The sequence below is a fragment of the Harmonia axyridis genome, chromosome 1 (genome assembly GCF_914767665.1).
Source record: "Harmonia axyridis chromosome 1, icHarAxyr1.1, whole genome shotgun sequence".
Lineage (NCBI taxonomy): Eukaryota > Metazoa > Arthropoda > Insecta > Coleoptera > Coccinellidae > Harmonia > Harmonia axyridis.
Window position 1 is genome coordinate 69,098,521 of NC_059501.1, and position 20,777 is coordinate 69,119,297.

The window sequence follows — 20,777 nt, forward strand, 5'->3', positions numbered from 1 at the left end:
TTTTTTTCATGTTTGAGGCACCAGCTGACGTATAATCCACCATGCTATAGCCAGCTGATTGTATTTTTTCGTCTAGATATTGGGTTAGCTACAATTTGACAAATTTTCAGTTAGGAGGAAATGACTGAATGTATTTTTTTTTCTTCGTGTTTGGGGGGCTGCCGCTGCTCTTCCCCCAACCGAGTCGTAGCTGACGTTCACGAGGCTTTTTAGTACTATTATCTGATTCATCTCACCAAGTATCTCTCGAGAGGAAATAATCAACCAAATTTGCACCTGGCTCCCGGACTAGAGATTTTCAGTTCCTGCTATTTCAAAGATATCCTGTTTACGATCGGGCGCAATGGGAGACTCCGCCCAGGAAACTGGATTGGACATATGGGGATATATATTGAATCATTTAGATTCAAACCTTTTTGCAAAACCCTCAGATGTGATGCCAACTATCTTTGATTTTGGAGTACCCTTTGAAACTGAATTGATGACTGTCTCAATGCAATGAACTTGGATAAAAAGTCCTCCATATGGTAAATCGGTTGATCATAATCAGAAAGAGGCGCAGGTGTTGGGTTATATGGGCCTAAAACGGATATCTAGATTTCTGGGAAATGAGCTCTCTATCTTGCAAACCAAGACACTAGCTGTCTATACGTGAGCTCAAGTGTATCTCAAAGGAAACCTCAAAAAAGCGCGTATCTACATCACTACGAATAGCCAGGCCATGCTGAGGTCCCTGGAATCATATAGCCAGGGGTCTATACTGACATAGGAGTGTTGTAATACCATAAAATAACTGGCCAGAGGCAATAAAGTGACTTTACTATGGGTTTCGGGGCATTGTGGTATTAAAGGAAACGAAAAAGCCAATTATCTTGCGAAAAGAGCATCAAGGTTAATAGCTGTTGGTCCTGAGTCCTTCTGTGGGCTCGGATAAGACCAATATAATTGATGAAAGTCTGTATACCCCCGTACATCTGGGGGATTTGGGGTGTTCTCCTTCTCCAGGAAGATCCCAATAATCATAATGGCTAGAGTGGAGAAAACGAGACGAACCTGTGAACTTTTTGATGGAGTAATGACATCTTATATTTCCTGGACCGACCGCGTGAGGAAAATGATCAAGCCACATCTCAACACCAAGCATGCGGTCGACAAGAACAATGCTGAAATATTGGGGAGATCATTCTATGGAGGAGGTACAGGACAAGCTGAAAACGACGGTGCCTCAAATTTTTACGTTCATTCGCCGCCGATGGTTTGGTCAGGGAAGGACTATATCTCAGCAATCAAGCTGAGAACTAAATCGCTGCCCACGAGAGGGCTGCCGTATGGCCCCCGTGAATCCAGTATGTGCAGAGCTGGTTGCGGTAAGGTGGAGTCCCTTTCCCATATGCTCCAGCAATGCCCACTTGGCCATACCAAGCGGATGAACAGACACAATTTTGTTGTGAAGAGGATCGTCGATGCAGCTCGAAAGAAGGGATGGGAGGTTGTCGAGGAGCCTCACATCAGAGACAATAGAGGCAGGCTCAACAAGCCCGATATGGTCTGCACTAAGGGTACGGATGTGATAGTTGCAGATGTGGGGGTGTCATAGGAAGCCCCTAGGTCGCTCTCTGAAACGTATCATCTGAAGAGAGCGACATATGATCAGCCAGAGCTGTTGGAGGTGGTGGCAGCAAGGAATCCTGGCAGAAGCATCCGAGTTCTACCTTTCATCATCGGAGCAAGGGGGTTCTGGTGCCGAGAAAGCAGTGCCCTTCTACAATCCCTCTCAATAGACACCACGCCAATTAGAAGGGATCTCGTGATGACAACTCTACGAGGAGGATGGTCCATCCACAAAGATGCCAGTCGCAGAGCGTGGGATTAGCATTTTATCTTTTGCTACCTCTGGCAAGATCCACAGAGCGTAATTGATCTTTTGTGCGTGTTGCATGTGTGTTCGTGTTCGGGATTATGGCCTTTTCCGCTTTAAGTGTGTGAGAGTGAACGGTTGAGCGTCATCAGAGACAATTTTTGATTTTCTTTTATACCATTGTTCACTGCCTACATTCCTTTGTTACCTTGTGATATATACTTATATGTACCATTGAATTGTGTCCTATATGCACTTGCACTATTTGTAATTCACACTGTCTACTTGAACAAAGATCTGTAACAGCTGTCCAAAAATGGGAGTGAGACAATAAAAAATCCTTGTAGGGGAGCTCTGTGGGTCTTGCTTAGGCAAAGAAATTTGTGGTACTTTCACCACCCTATACCAGGAAGCTATTGAAGCTACCACGAGCTGAACTTCGAATAATGATGGGACTGCCGACAGGACACTGTCGATGCAAATCACTTTTGTACCGCATGGACAAGTCAACAGATGCGATTTACAAGCTCTGTGGAAAGAAGGTAAACACATAGTGTTCAAATGTCCGGATTCAACTGGCCTGAGTTCTACTCGTAAGGGAAAGTCAGTCCTAGATACTCACGAAGTAATAGCAAAGGCTTCTTAGGTTGTCGTCGGTTTCGTTAACAGTATCGACGGCCTTCTTTGGTTTGTATGAATAGGTAGGTTAAAGAACAAAATATCAACTTGAGGTCGTAGTTCCCGGAAGGCTAACAAAGCCGCAACGATCCCGATTCAGTCTTCTTCTTCTTCTTCAACAGCCTGTCTGCATCCACTCCTTGAATTTTCTAATTTTCCCTATCTTAAGCCAAACGGTGCTAACATCGTCCGACCTTTGTTTTAATATCATCTAACCAGCGTTTTGGTAGTCTTCCTACACTTCGCTTACCCATTATATCTTCTACCTTCGTTCTCCTCCTTATCTCTTCAATCCGAATATGGCCCCTCAAGGATATCCCTAACATAGCCCTTTCAATAGCTCTCTGTGTCGTTCTCATTCGATTGCCTGAGTGGACTGTGAGTGTCATCGTTTGTACGCCGTAGGTCAGAACAGGGAGTATACAGGTGTTGAACAGCTTTCTCTTCAAATTTATAGGGATTTCTGGATTTCTCAGAACATTTCTAAGTTTTCCCACTGCGGCCCAGGTCATACGGATTCTTCTCGTGACCCCGATTCAGTAATAAATAATAATAATTTCGAACGGGCGGGCAGACAAAAACAAATTTGTGGGCGGATCCGTCATCATTGAGTCGAATCTCATCTTTTGAGATTATTCTTAGCCAAAAAATTTTAAAAAAATACAGAGATTGTGACGAAATTATAAATCTATGGTTCGGAGACTAGAGCTAAGAAATTGATAATCCCACCTGTGAGAAAGTACCTAATTTTGACATTCAACCCATTCTTTTGATGGCTTATTCATGCGAAACACGCCAAATAATCGGTTTTATGGCGAATCTCATCCACAAATTCAACATCGATCCGAGTTTTCTATCACCCGTGATGGCGTTTTATTGTTGAGCTGAAAAATTTAAGTACCGGAACGGGAAATGGAAGATGTGGAATGCTACAGCATCAGCATAATTGCTAATCTACTCACCCTCCCCTTGAGACTCTCGTTGAGATACACCACTCCTGTAGTCTCGTTGATGACGAAGGGTAGGTTCCTTACTGGCAAGTCTTCGTTATAAACGATCGGTGTGAGGCCATAGCTCAGAGTGTCGCCATCCAGGTCGCTGCCATGTGCCTGAAAACAGGAATTACTTGAATATTGGATAAACAACTTCTGTAATTGTTGAATCATATGTTTATTGTGGCGACAAGTCAGGGACGTAAATACAGGGGGTGCAAGGCAAGGCCACCGCCAGGACCGGCATACCGACATACCATAATTGGTATGAAGCGAAGTCAGTTAGTAAAACAAGACATATTTGTTGACACAAAATATATCCTTAGTGGAAATACAGGTAGTACCTCCAGTTTCTCTGAAATGGAATAGGCGTCATAGGCGCTCTCAATAATAACTTTGAAGATTGAAAATACACCCACTTTGGAAACTGCGTAGTAATTTATTATAGATCTCGATATGTTTAAATAACTCAGTGTGATTTTCGATTAAATCAACAAAACGTCTAATGGTAAATAGGATTTTGAGTTCAAAAATACGATTTAATATGGAATTGAAAAGATGCCTGATAGGAATAACATAAGCTCCTTCAAAAAAAAAAAATCGAGAACACTCAGAGAAAAAGCCAAATAATGGAACTCACATATATATAACTTATAAAATCAATAAAATATAAAGCATAGCGGTGGAAGAGGGGAGGTTCTCGAAGACGCAGAATTAGAGGAATAACTTGATCAAGACTCGTTTCAAACGCAACAAGAAGAGGCAGAATCATTAGGAGTAACCCAACAAGCCACTTCAAAACTCCTGAGAGTCATGGAAATGATTCAGAAACAAGAAAATTGGGTGCCGAAGTTGAAGCCAAGAGATGTTGAACGGCGTTTGTTTGCTTGTCAACTACTGCTAGCAAAGCAAAGACGGAAGGGATTTCTACATCACATTGTGACTGAAGACGAAAAATGGGTTCATTACGATAATTCCAAGCGCAGAAAATCTTGGGGATATCCGGGCTATGATTCCACGTCGACGGCCAAACCGAATATTCACGGTTCCAGGGTCATGCTCAGTATTTGCTGGGACCAACTCGGCGTAGTGTATTATGAGTTTTTAAAACTGACTGAAACAATCACAGGTGATCGTTATCGAACGCAATTAATGCGTTTGAGCAGAGCATTGAAAGACAAACGGCCGCAATACAACGAGAGACATGATAAAGTGATTTTACAGCATGCAAATTGTAGGCACCGGAATATATAGATTCGCATGACCAAAAGTTGTCTTTAGTTGAATGGCGTATTTTGCCTAGTACCCTCTTAGCTCAGAAGTTTTAAAAATTGAGAGTAATATTCAACAAAATATATAGGTATTCTACAAAATACAACTACTACAGTACTAGTACTTTTAAAGAATATTAATAGATTAATAGAAGCGAATAGCACTCAATTAGAAAATTTGATTTGAATAAATGTCTCCTTACGTACACACTGAATACAATGCGAATGGCAAACTGATACCTATTTCTTTTTATTCGCTAAACCTCTACTCTGAAAATATCGACTAGGCATTTCTACAAGGAAAATTTGAAGCCCTTCAACATATTCCTTATTCAAATTCTTGGGGTCCACTGTACAGTAACATATGTTCCCTACGAACATTATTGAACGTCTTCATGTAAATTCTTCTATTTATTATATTATGAGAAATTCCAGGGGTTGCTTCTTTTCATTGGAACACCCTGGATATCATTTTTGCGATTAGTTTCGAATTATTGATGTACAGTTAATAGCCAATATTAATCCCAACGGTGTTGACAATCAACATGAATTTCTGATTCAGAGGTTGCAACTATCCAATATGCAACTGATGTTGCAATTTCATCAATAACTACCATCCCTTAGGACAGTGTAGCGATCTGTTTGGGAACGATCGCTCAGATATAAATTTTTGGAGAATAGGCTACTGGTGTACATCGAGAATTTGATGTTTTTACAATTCCTCATGAAAAAATCATTTTAATTATTTTTTCATAATATAATATAGACTATTCACAGATCCCTATTTATTACTTCACAATCCAGTCAGCATCAAAGTCTAAGAGAATATGTTCTTGTTAATCTGGTTGAAAATTCAGTATTAGTGAATAATTGGAAGCCCATTTCAATGAGGAAATGCCACACTGAGAATATTCATCGAGCATCCTACCACGAATCATTTCCGCCTACAATATCATTTGTGTAAACTTCGTTATACCGAATAGGAACAGCTAACGGAAATACGATAACGAGTTGCTTTATATTCCCTATTAGTCAAAAAATAATGCAAATTTCACACAAAAGTTTAATATTTCCTCAATTCAATAAATTCCTTTAATAATCAAAAAAGGCCGACAATGAATATAATGAAAGATTATTAGTCACGAATTCTGAGCATTTGGGACTCAAACTATTAAGTGATAAAATTACTTTAACTATTCTTCTCCAATCATTTTTTTTATTCCGATGTATAGGTTCTCATCATTCAAATTTGATAGATACTGGTAGATTATGTGGAAAGAACTAAAAGAACTACTCGTAGAAAATATTTATTGACAACACTATGAATGTCAAACTGATAACAAACTTTTGTTATCAAAAGAAACTAGATTATTAAGCTCCAAGGAAGATATCAAACGTTGCACTCTAACACCACCTCTCAACGTAAAGTATCGATTTCCAATGCTTTTACATGAGTTTCATTAAATGGTTGGAAAAGGGCTTTCATGAAGATGTCTACGGTTATTTCCTGAGTTGGTACGTATCGTATATCGAACACTCCATTTTCGAAAACATCTCGAACATAATGATAGCGGATATCACAATGTTTCGTACTTGAGTGATGGACTGGATTCCTTATCAATTCCTGAGCTCCCTGATTATCAAAAAAAATTACTGTGGAGCTTTCATGAAAACTGTAAAATCCTAGTTTTTACAAGAGAGTGCTCAAGTAGACTGATTATTTTACTGTTTCTGACAGAGCCATGTATTCAGCTTTCGTACTCGACAACGCAACCATCTTTTGTTTCCTTCACTCACTTCATCTTCACTTCATCTTACAGCAGAACAAGCTAACAGGAACACAAAATTGGTATACGATTTTCTGTCTTCAGGTTCTCCACCCCAATCAGCGTCCACATATCCATAAAGTTCTCTATTGGATTTTTAAATTTTTAACCATAACTTTCTGTTTTCTTCAAATAACTGAAAATGCGATTTACAGCCCACCTATGTGCCTGACCGCGATTGCTGTTGATTTTATTCAAAACAGTTGAATACTGTGTAGGCAATATCTGGACGAGTTGAGACTGCTAAATACATCAATGATCCGACTCCCTGGCGATAAGGCAAAACTTCCATTTCTTCTCTGCCTTGCTGTCGATACTTTTTAATAAGCATCCATAGCTGTCGACACTGGCTTGCAATCTTTCTTTTTAAAATTATTTAGGATATCTTGAATATATTTTCTCTGGGATATGAATTCATAATTCAATGTTAATACTTGTCTGATTTTTATTTCAATACAATGGTGTAGAAGTCTCAAGTCTTTTTTTCTGAATTTGGCCATCATATCCTCCTTTAATTCAGAAAACATCGTTTCTGAACTTGAGGTCACAATCAAGTCATCTTCATAAACAGCTGGAAAAAAAAGATCATTTTCTTTGCGAAAAAAGTAAGCACATCTATTACTGTTTGTCGGTTTCACCATTAACATAAGCCCAATGGTAATTTTCAACTTAAATTGCTTCCATTTGCATGTTCCAAGTGTGGTAGTTATCTTAAGACAGTTTTTTTACTTGCATGATGGTCGACATAATTTTAATTTGTATTTATAATCTGCTTCACTGAGAATATTACTACTTATGTCATGGAACAATAAGCTGATAGATTATGTGGAATTAACTAATAGAACAGCTCGTGAAAAAAATTATTGACTATAAAAATCAAATTCACAACTAACGTTTTGTTATCGAAACAAACTCGAATATTTAACTCTAACGGAGAAATCAAATGCACTCCATATAAATCCTATTCTTAGAACAAGTAGGATCAATTCAAGATAGAAATCAATCATCAAAAAAAAAAACATACGACGAACGAATATTTCAATGATAAATGCATTATCCATCAATTCTAGAGATGGCAATCCAGTGGTACTAAATTTCGATCGAATATCACCATTGATATCCATCGTCTTCCAGATAGAATCCCTTCCCAAAACAAGCTGTAAGATCAACTGTAACATAATGTGATCTACGTAATCATTTCAATGAAAACCCTGATGAAAACTTTCATGAGACATGGAAAGCTACTTTAAGTTTATAGGAGACGAAATCTAATTCCAAATCAAAAGTTGTTAAGATTAGTTGTATTCTGCTAGTCGATAGGATGGTCACATATATCCACGCATAGAGGGTGTTCGGTTCATTATCATCAATAATGGAATCTGGATTAACGTGAATATATTCGTTAATGGACCTAATCCGATAAGGGGTTCCGTAAATGGGGACGTTCTGAATTTTGATCTACTGATAACTCAATGGACTTGAATTGAGATGTACAACAGCAATTTCAACGTTCAAAATTCCATGTCGATGACTTAAGAGAACGAGAGAATATTATTCCAAAAAAAAAAAGATATCGGGAAATATCCCGCAATATTTAAGTGACATCAAATCAAACCAATTGAAATCTTAAAATATATAATTATTTATTGTACAAGACGAATTATTTTTACTTTTATCTTTGGAACTGTCTTTTCAATTACCTACCCTCAAGAATATAATGCGATTTTATCGTCGTGTGCAATAAAACATTTTTTTCTATAGCAAGACTTCAAATTCAGGTGAAAAATAAAATTTCAAAGAAAATCATAATTTGAATATGAATATCCCGATCGATATCCGAGCAATGAATGGTCAGTATTCGAGAAAACCTCTAACACCCTGTATCTCGGAATACGAAGCATTTGCCAACCATTATATAGCAAACTGTCATTATTTTTTTCAAGTGAAATCACCTCCTTACTCACAAACACCCTATTCCGGGTGTAACAGGATCATGGTACAACCTCCGTCTCTCCATTAGTTTTGAAGGTAATTGATTGAAATTTGGGATATCCCATATATATAATAAGCGACACTTTTTGATCTATGAATTATTTTTTTTCACTTCCGGTTTCGCCGGAAGTGATAACAACTTTCGATTTTTAAATAGAACATCCTGTATATTATTACATTTCTGAAATCTGCATAATTTTCTGAATCCAATGATACCACATAATTGACATTCCAAACGTCAAATATTTTTATAATTCAATTTTTAGTTTTCCATTTAAGTGTGTCGTGATGGTTCCAATTTATTCCAATTGACCCGTCTAATACTAGAAAAATCGAAATACCGTCAAAAATACTAAATTGCGTTTTTTATGAGCAAATGAAGTTCATCGTAATCGTTTTTGGGGTAAAACTCAATTTTTTCAAATGGAACCATATTGGTACCGTAATACCATTTATTAGTACTATCATTAAGGAATTTATCCATACCTGGTAATAAAATGTGCGATCAATACATTCAGAATTACAGCTAAAACAAAATAATTATGTTTTCTTATTTTCTTTTAGCTATAATTTTGATTGTATTGATCGCACATTTTATTACCAGGTATGGATAAATTCCTTAATAATAGTACTAATAAATGGTACTACGGTACCAATATGGTTCCATTCGAAAATTTTGAGTTTTACCTCAAAAACGATTACGATGAACTTTATTTGCTCATAAAAAACGCAATTTAGTGTCTTTGACGAGATTTTGATTTTTCTATTATTAGACGGGTAAATTGGAATAAATTGGAACCATCATGGCACACTTAAATGGAAAAGTGAAAATTAAATTATAAAAGATTTTGACATTTGAAATGTCAGTTATGTGGTATCATTGAATTCAGAAAATTATGCAGATTTCAGAAATGTAATAATATACAGAATGTTCTAATTGAAAATCGAGTTGGTATCACTTCCGGCGAAACCGGAAGTGAAAAAAAAATCCTTTATACATCAAAAAGTGTCGCTTATTATATATATTTGATATCCCAAATTTCAATCTATTACCCTCAAAACTGAAGGAGATACGGGGGTTGTACCATGATCCTGTTACACTCGGTATATTGCTTGAAGCCTATTTTGTTCCATGTATCTATCATGACATGGAAATATTTCCCCATTTCAATTTTTGTGGGTAGTAACACCTATACATGTGCATATAAGAGCGTGTGTACCGAACGAGGATATTAAAATTTGGATAAGCCCATTTCGAACATGGAATATGAAGCTAACTGATTAATAGAAACTGAAAATTCGCATATCCTAGCATATTCCGAGCGAAACAAATGCATCAAACTGGAATTCATGATCAGTGTCGTTACATGAACATATAATAGACGTGAAATATCAGTGACCTACCGAATTTTATCATTTTTGCTGGAAAACGTATAAATTAATACAGAATATTTTCTATCTTCTCATCTCATCTCTCCACTCCCATATAAAATATCATCTGCCAATTTTAATTTTCTTCAGTCTGTTATTATCGTATTGAAAAAATTATTATTTTAGTCTTAGGCTACTCAAGTGGTGATCCCATGCTGTATATTCTGTATTTTGCAGATGACCAGTTCGTAATGGCAGGGATCAGCAGGTTTGAGGTATATGGTCAGAAAACTGAAGAACGACTATACGTTGGCAGGTCTCACAATAAACCTTACTAAGTGTGAATATTAAACCATAGCTAGCAATGACATCAACAACCTAAAGAAGGATCGATAAAAAACATCAACAAAACAAAGATTCCGGCAGTAATTTTCAATAAAGAAGGACATAGTAAAGATGAGATTCAAGGAAAAATCACAATGATCAGAGAAACCATTAGAGCACTCAATGCTATACTTTGATGGGAAGAAATTATCAATAGAGATTAGAGAAACCAAATGCGTATTGACATATCACTCCAAATATTTCTTCATACGAATTTTCATCAACATCGAACTATTAGAACAAAAAAAATTTAAATTCCAGTATTAATCGAGAAAAGCTTAATTTTTGTATGAGCCTATCTATGGCCAAAACCGAATCAATCAATCAATGTTATTTATTTTACCAAATTTAGTACAATAATTTTCAAGAAATACTGTCAATTAAACCAATGATTTGTGCCTGACAGTACCCATACTCTATCAAAATCAAGATCAAGTTCAAGAAAGTAGGAGATGAAATTCAAATTTTTGAATTCAACAGTGTATTGGTGTTATATAAATATGCAGAGTACATAGTTTTTTAGTTTCAGAATTATTTGATAGCTCCTAGAGCAATTGTTTATCTATAAATTATGTTTTTTCAGCTTTGCAGCCTTTCGATAATGATACTGATTGCAATGATATACCTGCCTACGAGGGATAAGATCATATATACAAGGAAAGTAGACAAAAACCCTGAAATGCTTTTTGCGAGTCGGAGACCAAAAATTTCTCTCATCCCAGAAATGATCTACTGAATGCTTGCTCAACATTCAGTAGACTTGAAAGCAATGGATGACATGATCAAGACTTGTCACATAAATAACTGTTGTCTGTAGATTTCTCATAAACTACAAAAAAACTCTCACTAAAATGACCACTGTCGAAAGAAGAATCGATGAATTCAATAGTCGGATATATTTTATCAGAATGATACCAAGCGAGCCGAAAAACCGACTGACTGGAAGTTAAATATGGTTAAGAGCCATTGACAGCCTACCAGATCTATCATTATCAAGCGAAGTGGTAGAAGTTGATGTGCTTAATTTATCTTAGGAACAACGGTCACACCTCAATGCAGTTTCAACTCGATCAAAGTAGATACATAGTAAATTGCATCTTCAAATTCCATATTGTCTACATGATGATTTTCGCTTTTCTATCTACTCTAGAATATGGGCTCTCCGAATCCAATCACAAACGACAGAAAGCCGTTACGTCAATGCCACATTGATATTTGATTTGGTGGACGGTAAAAATGAAACGGCTACACTTCATAAATGAATTTTTCGAGAATGATACTGAATAAATAGCGTAGATATGATTCAACTGACCTCTATTTGACCATCATGTGACAAAAAAACCTGCATGTTTCATGGAAAATCCCAATATTATAGGGATATTACAGAAGCGAGATTTTTCATTAAATATTGGTATATGATGCGCGTATCGCAGAGAATTTCAATGCAGATATGTGTTATGAAATTTGTCGAGTTCATATTGTATCGGGTGTCCCAAATTTCTATTACAAATAAAATCGCTTAATTTTTCCCTTTTCAAAAATATATACCATGATATATAAACTGTGAATTTCAGATAATTGAAATATCCGGTGGCTACCAAGATCCCCGGATTTAACATCGTTAGATTTTTTTCTTTGATCACATTTAAAGAACAACATTTATTAATTTGAAAATATTGAAATAATCTTACGTTTTTAAATCGGTGCCACCGAATATAATAATTATCTGAAGTTCACGGTAAATTATTGATAAGCACTTGGTTAATTTGCCGCGTAAAATTTATATATCATGGTATTTTTATTTGAAAAAGGAAAAATTAAACAATTTTAATCGTTATAGAAATTGTTATGGTTTACATTTGAAAAAATGTTATATCATAACTTCAAAACTAATGGCAATAAAATATAACTTATTACACCAATGGATTCTATTGAAAATATTTTTGTTCCATATTAATAGCACCAATATCAAAGAAGTTTTGAGAACTTTTCATTTCACGCAATTTCCATTTTCTATTATAGTTAGAAAACAGTTGAATGTTTGAGATTGCGGTTTTCACCAAATTAATTCCCTTGAAAATCGAGCCCGAAAATGTGCCATTCTCTTTTTCTAGCTCAAAGGGGTTTTGAGATCTTTTCACTAGACAATGAATTTGGGACACCCGATACAATTGCGATAAAAAAAATGGGACAGTTGTTGGCTTGTGTGAAATTGACTTTTTTCTGCGAGAATGCTCCATGATTCCTCTCAATCTACTGGTCATCCATCTATATAATGTGAAACAATATTCTTCAGTTATTTCTTATACCTTTCGTCTAATTTTTCGATCGTTCCACCTTTCGTCAATGGATTTATATATGCTATATAATTTCTTTTTTATTTGAATAGTTGACAAATCACAAATATTCAATATTGCAATGTAACATTAATAAAACAAATTCAAGCAGCAAGAAGTAGACAAAAATCTGCTATTAAACTGAACTGAAATTGTAATAATCCACAGAATCCTAACAAGCGTTCAAAGAATGTTGCGTTGAACGCTTGTAGAGATTCTGTGGATAGGAGTGGAATTACCTACAACTTCCGTAGATGATTGTCTTAGATTCTTTTATTTTCTACGTTCAATTGCGTATAAATAATAAGAGAGAATTGGAAATTTGTTGACGAAATGTTCGATTGGTATGAAAGTTAGTTGGTTGACACTTTCGCGAATGACATTTATTGATAAAATTACGTGTCACACAGACGAGTGATTCTGTCAAAATACTTAAATGTTATAAGTGAAGCTACCAAAAATCAACGAACTTGAATTAAACCACGAGAAAAGTCTGAAGGAAAATTTTCTCGATACGATATTCAACGTGATTATTCCACGAGATCAAATGAGAACACCCTGCTTCTTCAACAAAAAAGTAAGTTACTTCATCTCATTACAATTGCATACCGCCACATTTGACCCAATTTCGTCGTTGAAAATCAGTTAGAATTGATGAATAACAAAATTATTTTTCGAGATCAAATGATAAGACCTTGATTATTCAAGAACGAGGTTTCATTAGAATTAAATATCACCACATATGTCCCAATTTTGACAAAATCATCATGATTCTTCCGACATGGGTGGGAGCTAAGACTTGAATTTTCCCACAAGAAAACTATGGTATTTTTCCAATATGGAACCGATAAAATAGCATTGTTGAAAGGTGGCATATTATTATTTTGAATTAAATAGGAATTTCATCCTAAACTACAAATTTAAGTGAGTCAAGAACCTAAAATAATGGTGGAGAGATAGTCAACTGGAAATGATCATACATTTTCCAGAAATTTTACATAGACATACCGATTACTTGGGTGAATAATATGAATATACGGACGAAACCTTATTAATTATTCATTGATCAATAGTTGCTCATGGAGTTCTCAACATATAATTTGTCCTTATCAGTGTTTTCACCACTATATCATCTATAGGCTTCTCCAGAATTCCAACGAACTTCAGTATCTGGGATGACTTCACATCCTAACTTCTTTGAGTTTTTTTCGCTAAGCATTTTTAGCATTAACTTTCAAAGAAATAACCAGGTCTTCAGGAGTTTTTTCTCTTTCCTACAGAATCTGCATTCATCACATTGTGAGGCGAAAATTCCCTGTAAATTTGCGTTCACATAATTGAAACTGCCATAACAAAAATCTTTCGGAAAACTTAATCGCTTACTCGCGAGTGAAATTTCGCACTATCCGAAACAGAGCGCAATTCAGCGCGAAAAATTTCGCGAGTGGGGTGAATTCGTTCCTTCTTCACATCTTATCTCCTCTTTATTGAAATTTTTTTATATTCCGCAAGAATTTGCACTTTTTTAGAGCTCGATTAGCTGAAACATTTTTTTTGGTTCATCCCTCACACAACTTTTACACTAAGAGAATCTAGATAACATGATTTCGCGAGGTAATTGCGCCTAGTGAAAAACAAATCTCTCTGAGATCTTGGCTTATTCAATGAGTTCAAGAAAGTTCGTGGAGTGATCCATACCTGGGATATTCCATTAGAGTATTTCTTCTACTCTCAAAACTCTCTCTTATAAGTATCTGAACCTGCCAAAGAAAGGTTCCGGGCTAGTGAAAGTTACTTGTACCCCCATTCTGGCGAGTGTATTATCCTCTTGTTTGCTTAGATTCGCCGATGACCAGAAGCCAAGTCTTAAAAGACCCTATATTTTCTACCTAATACATTGAGTTGCCTCCGGTACTCTCACATTTAATCGATTGTATGGGTGTTTAGTGCTTTTGAAGAGGCTTGACTATCTGAAAGGATTGCTGCCACATATTTGATAGTTCCTTTCACGGACAAGCCATTTTACATTAAAAGTGAGAGAAAAAAAAATAAGTTCATAAAAAGGATTAATCTGAACTATGTTACAAAGATTCACAATATTTTTTAAGCTGGAAGATTGATATTTGGAATAAATCGACTTCATCACGATGGGCCTCTCTTATGGTCCTCTCAATGGGGTTGTTCATAGCGCATTCCTCATTCCACGCCTTGCTTCAAATACAAACTTACATTTTTGATTATTTCATAACAAGAATGTTTTGCTGATGAGATGAATATGGACCAGACCATGAAGTTTCGTACAAGGGCTCAGAAATGGGGGGTACTGGGGGTAATTACTCCCCCAAGATTTTCAAAATATGAAATTTTACAAAACTCGCAAGGACGAAGAACAAAAATTTCTCCATAAAATGAACAAATAATAATAATAATAATCTCTATTTCACACGGGTGGCTGACAAAAATTTTGGAAATATACAAGATCGATCCAATTACAATAAACTTTCTGAATTATGCAATGTGCAACTGGAAAACGAATATCGAACTCTCTACAGCGAACATAACTACTGAAGACATTCCAGTAAAAAGGGGAATTTTCCAAGGAGATTCATTGAGTCCCTAATGGTTCTGCTTAGCGCGCTGAACCCCCTTTCTAAACAACTGAATGCTACTGAAAAAGGTTTCAATGTCAAAAGAAATAGAAATACTATTGCACTCGATCATTTGCTATACATGGGTGACCTAAAACTTATAACAGGCAACAAAGACCATTTACAAATTATGGTCAAACTGGTGGAAAATTTTTCGAAAGACGTGGGGATGAAATTCGGATTGGACAAGTGTCGTTCCATTAGCGTAGTGCGTGAAAAAATCCAAGATGAACCGATCGCTCTCTCCAATGGACAGAAGAATCAATGAGATCCGATGATCTTTATAAATACCTAGGAATAAAACAAAACCGACGAATAAACCATCAAAGAATGAAGGAAGACTTAACAACTGAGTTCACAAGGAGAATCAACAAAATTTTAAAAACAAACCTCAACAGCAAGAACATGACGAGAGATTTCAATACATATGCATGTTCAATTCTAACATACTCTTTCGGTATAATTCCATGGAGCAAAACAGATATGGAAAACCTGCAACGCAAAATGAAAACCTTGATGACGAAAGCAAAAAAGTAGCATTGAGAGGACGACACTGCCGAGGAATGAAGGAGGCAGAGGTCTGCTAGACATCATGGAACTTGCCCATGGGCAAATTGTCTTCATGAGTCCTCAAACTCTTTGTTTTTGAGATACAGGTGTTCAAGTTTTTCTCTCATAGCACCACAAAATGTTAAACTTCAATTGGTATAGAGATTCCAATTTTGAATGCAAATCACAGGGTGAGTTTTTTCTGGATGGAAACCCCCTTCTTCCCTTCAGAATTATTCTTTTGTGACCATTAGTTGTTAAGAAAAATTCAAAAAGATACTCTGGTTCACTACTTCACTTTTTGGTTTGTTGTGGTTTTGTCGTATTTGCAATCAATTTCGAGGAAAAAAAATCAAACAGCTCTTCATAGTAATTCTCAGGAAAATCCAAATTATTATAAAGATCCAGTTGGGTAGCTGTGATAAATAAATAAATTATGAGTTTTGGTACTTATTTTCTAACTCTGTAGCGAAGGTTAATGAAGATTCGATAAACTGGTTAAGCAACACAAAAAAGTAGGACTACAAGAAACACTTTGTATCTCGAAAACAGAGCGTTTGGGGCTCATGGAGCACCCAGTATAAGATAAAAACAATCGAATTGGTATTAAAAAAAAATATTTCGAGTAATTTGTTTCAAACTTCCTTATCAAACCTCTTTTTCTCACATTATAGATATGAGTAAACAATGTCGTCAAAATGTTTTTGTCGATAACCCCTCCCCCCCCAAGAAAAAAAGATCTACGCCCTTGGTTTCGTATCGATCTCACTATCATAACAGTCGTGAATTCCAGTGAAATATCGAGAAATTGCACTTACTAATTCAGTGTGAAGTGACCTTTTCGATAAGTGTATTCAGGAGTATGATTGAAATATTTTATACTTCATACGCATACCTTCTTTACCAGTGGATGAATTTACCAGTTTTCAATCATCCACTATAATGAATCTAGCAGAGTGAAATGTCGAAAGTTGATACATAAAGCAGTAGTTTACTTTCCCAACTTTCATGTTCAAAGTAATGCTCCATAAATTATATGATTTTCCATCACGTCATACGTTCGCAACGAGACGAAGTGCACAACATAATTTATTGCGCTCGAACGGCTGACATATTTCGAATTACATTCCGTTACAAAAGTTTCCCATCTTGTCCCGAAATACAAAGAAGTTTGAAACCTCACACTAGTATTTGTTCAAGTAGGTAAATACCTCACATTCCGCTGAACATTTCGCTTCCTTTGACAAAGAGAAAATATGTCTGCCTCCCGAAATTAATAGTCTCGTCCTTTTGGTTACTCGAAGAGGTTCAACGAACCCTCCATTCATGGCAACGTTGAAGGAAACAGCGTTCAAAATTAGGATTGACTTAATCTTCCTCTCCGTAGAACGACGTTATTCCATTCATGTAAAGTGAGGAAAATTGGGAATTTGTATATAAATAAGTTTATTGAAGCAGAAAAAATATAACAAAAAACAGTTTCTGAAATACAATCAATTTGTAAGGTACGCATCAATAAACAAATTATAACCCACAAAAGTATATACTTGTTCGTGGGGGAATACTTATACTCTGTGACATAAAAAATGCGTTTTAAAGTTATAGAAAAACTGCCAACAGCTCCTTTCTGGACAAAAACTACTTAGTTTAAGGTTCCAAACTGTTGTGGTATTGAAGGAACTGAACTTGCAAAAAGTGTTAGCTTGGAAACTACCAATACAAGCCAGCCGTTCAACAATGAAAAAGAGACAATTGGAAAACCCTCAAGGAATACTCCGGGTCTTGCTCAGGCAAAGAAATTTGTGGTGCTTTCACCGACCTATTCAGAAAGTTCCTGAAGCTACCACGAGCTGAGTTTCGGGTAATGGTGGGACTGCTGACAGGACACTGTCGATGCCAATACCTCTTGTACCGCATGGGTAAGTCATCAGATGAGATCTGTAGACTATGTGAAAAGGAGTTAGAAAAAGCCAAACACATAGTGTGCATATACCCGGGGCTGACTGGCCTAAGAACCACCTACATGGAAAAGTCAGTTCTGGATACTAAAGAAGTAATAGCCAATGTTACTAAGGATGTCTTCGTTTGTTTTCGATAACAGCATCGACGGCCTCCTTGGGTAGAAGAGGTACGGTTAAGAACAAAGAATCAATTTGGTCGCAGATCCGGTAGGCCAACAGACCCCGATTTAATGAAATAATAATAATAATAGTTGAATAGTTGAAGGTTACGAAAAGCAGCATTGAGAGGACTGCCGAAAAATAAAGGAGGCAGGGGCCTGACGGACATCATGGAACTTGCTAGTGAGCAGATAGAATGTAGCGAATACTCCAGAGATCGAGCAAGTACATCAGAGGTCAACAAAATGCACTGTGAAGCAGACTAATCAACACCTTTATAACTCAACGAGGAGAAATTTTCATAGAACCACCAGACAATCCAAGAAAAACTGCAAAGATAGAAAGGAAATCCCCTGTATGGAAAACATTTCAACGAGGTGTACCAGGATCATGTCGACATTGCAGAGTCGAACTATTGGCTCACATCAGGTGCAATGTACCCAGAAACGGGAGGTTTTCTTTTAGCCATCCAAGATCAAGTGATCTCAACGAGAAAATACTGCAGGCATATCATGAAGGATCGAACTATAACCGACGATCAATACCGAATGAGACAATCCAACATATCAAGGGAGGATGCCAAAAGTTTGCAGGATTTGAATATAACGAGAGATACTACACCAAGAATTGGCAACCTTATTCGAACCAATTCATTGTGAGAAAGTGCTATAATAAATCCTCTGTAGTACGGTGTTGTATGTTCTAAAGAAAGTCAAGACGGACAAATGAGGTCCAGGACCGCCATCATCGATTGATGTCTTTCGGAGACCGATTCTCGAGTATAAAATCAATAGCTGATAAATACTTTCGAAACGAATTACGTCCTGTAGCCCTTTGTACAGTTTCCGCTTTTGGCTTGCAGTCCTATCAATCACATTTTCTGTTTCCGTCGACGATTCGTCATCGACAACATCGTTTGGTGTGGAGCGGGACGTGAAATGGCATAGGTTCGCTTCACATTTAGCCCTATTCTGTAATTTCAAATCGAATAAAAATGGTATGGATCGAATAGAAATGCACCGGAATCGTTTCGAATTGGTATTCTGTAACTTCTGTAGAAAGGCTCCCACAAACCAACGTGGCAAATGCGAATATACATATCTCATCTGAGCCTGCTAATTCATTATCGATTGGTAATTTGATAATCGGTACTACCAATTATCAAACTATCAATCGATAATAAATTAGTAGGATTCAGACTCAGATGCGGTACGAATATTCGCATTTGCCCCGTTGATTTGTGGGAGCCTGATTTAGAATGGATATCAATTATATACTAACTGACAAAGAAACTGCAAAACCCAGAAGGAGCTGTTGAAATTTCAATTTTTTTTTTGGTGAAACATAAATAATATAGCAAGGAGTGAGTAAATGATTGAAATTTGGAGATGAAAACGAAGGGTTTACAATTTTTATTAATAAATTCGTTAATAATGTGTTTGTCCAACGCGATTATCTATACACGCCCCAACACGTCTCGGTATTGATACAATAAGAAATTTCTTCTTGAGGGATACTATCCCAAGCTACCTGTACTTTATCTCATAGCTGCCAAAATCCGTGAGGGCTGGAGTAAATTTTCCAGCCTTGATGTCTAAAACATGCTCTATGGGCGTAAGATCTGGGTGGCCAAGGCAAAAGATTCACATGGGTCGCTTCGAAAAAGTTTAAACTGACTCTGTCAACATGGGATCGGGCATTATCTTGCTGAAATATTGGATTCTCGAGACGGTTGAACTAAGGAAGAACATATGGCTTCACTATTTCTTGAAGGTAATGCAGCGCTGTCATGTTATCTCGAATAAAGACTAAAGGCGACCTACTTGCATGTGCAATAGTACCCAATACCATAACATTTACTGTCCGATGTACATGACGCTTAACATCGAACTGAGGTTCACGTCTAACCCTCCTTCGGCCATCATGTGTACCCAAAGAGAATCGAGATTCATCAGAAAAGACGACCTGATGCCATTCCACATTCCAATGTTGACGTTCTCCGCACCAATGTAATCGTTGCCGGCGATGATCAACCGTCCGAGGTAACACAAGATGGGGTCGATAATGCTGCAGTCCAAAAGACCTTATCCGGCGGTAAACCGTTCGCACAATTACAGGATTCTCCTAACCACTCATCAGCCAAAGATCGAGTTGTCGCAAATCGGCCTCTAATGACCATTAATCTTAGACGAAGATCTTGAACTTCATTTGTGTCCCTACGACGTCCGGTGCCTACTCTTCTTCGATTTTGGCATTATCAAACCTCGCTTGACAACATCTCATAACAGTAGTTGGATTTCTGTTACGGTTAGCGATTTCTCGAAATGACAACCACGTCTCCCGTAGACCAATAATTCAAGTTCTTTCAAATTCACTTAGCTGGCGATAAATTCCGCGCACACGTGCTCTAGGCAATTTGACAGCAACTAAACATCGAATTTGGATCTCCTCGAACAGCTGCTTTGTTGAAAAATTCTAAAAACTTGCATAAAACGTCTACAATATTTGTTCTCCAAATTTAACCATTCACTACTTGTTATAATATGTTTCACCATGTTGTAGTTTCTTTGCCAGTTAGTATATTTGTCGATAAAAGAAGAGTTTGATACATAACACGAAATTTGGACGCGATAGCAGGTGAAATATTTTGATTTCTCATTTACCTTCCGATTCATTCGTTTCTATTCGAGTTGAAGAATAGGGCAGATTAACACGACACCGGTTCCTCTTCAAGGGTTAAAGAATGAAATAT

At 36.7% G+C, this 20,777-nt stretch overlaps 2 protein-coding genes across 2 annotated transcripts in view; one reads left to right on the forward strand and one right to left on the reverse strand.

Annotated features, from left to right (window-relative positions):
* LOC123671031 (tyrosine kinase receptor Cad96Ca) overlaps nucleotides 1-20,777 on the reverse strand; it is an 81,992-nt gene that overhangs the window by 45,644 nt on the left and 15,571 nt on the right. Inside the window, exon 3 of the mRNA XM_045604670.1 lies at nucleotides 3,499-3,645. Within this exon, the coding sequence (XP_045460626.1) occupies nucleotides 3,499-3,645 (147 nt within the window). The remainder of the gene's footprint in view (nucleotides 1-3,498; nucleotides 3,646-20,777) is intronic.
* Nucleotides 13,116-20,777, forward strand: part of LOC123671033 (ras-related and estrogen-regulated growth inhibitor) — a 122,668-nt gene continuing 115,006 nt past the window's right edge. The window contains exon 1 of the mRNA XM_045604675.1: nucleotides 13,116-13,285. The gene's annotated coding sequence lies outside the window, so the exon portion shown is untranslated. The remainder of the gene's footprint in view (nucleotides 13,286-20,777) is intronic.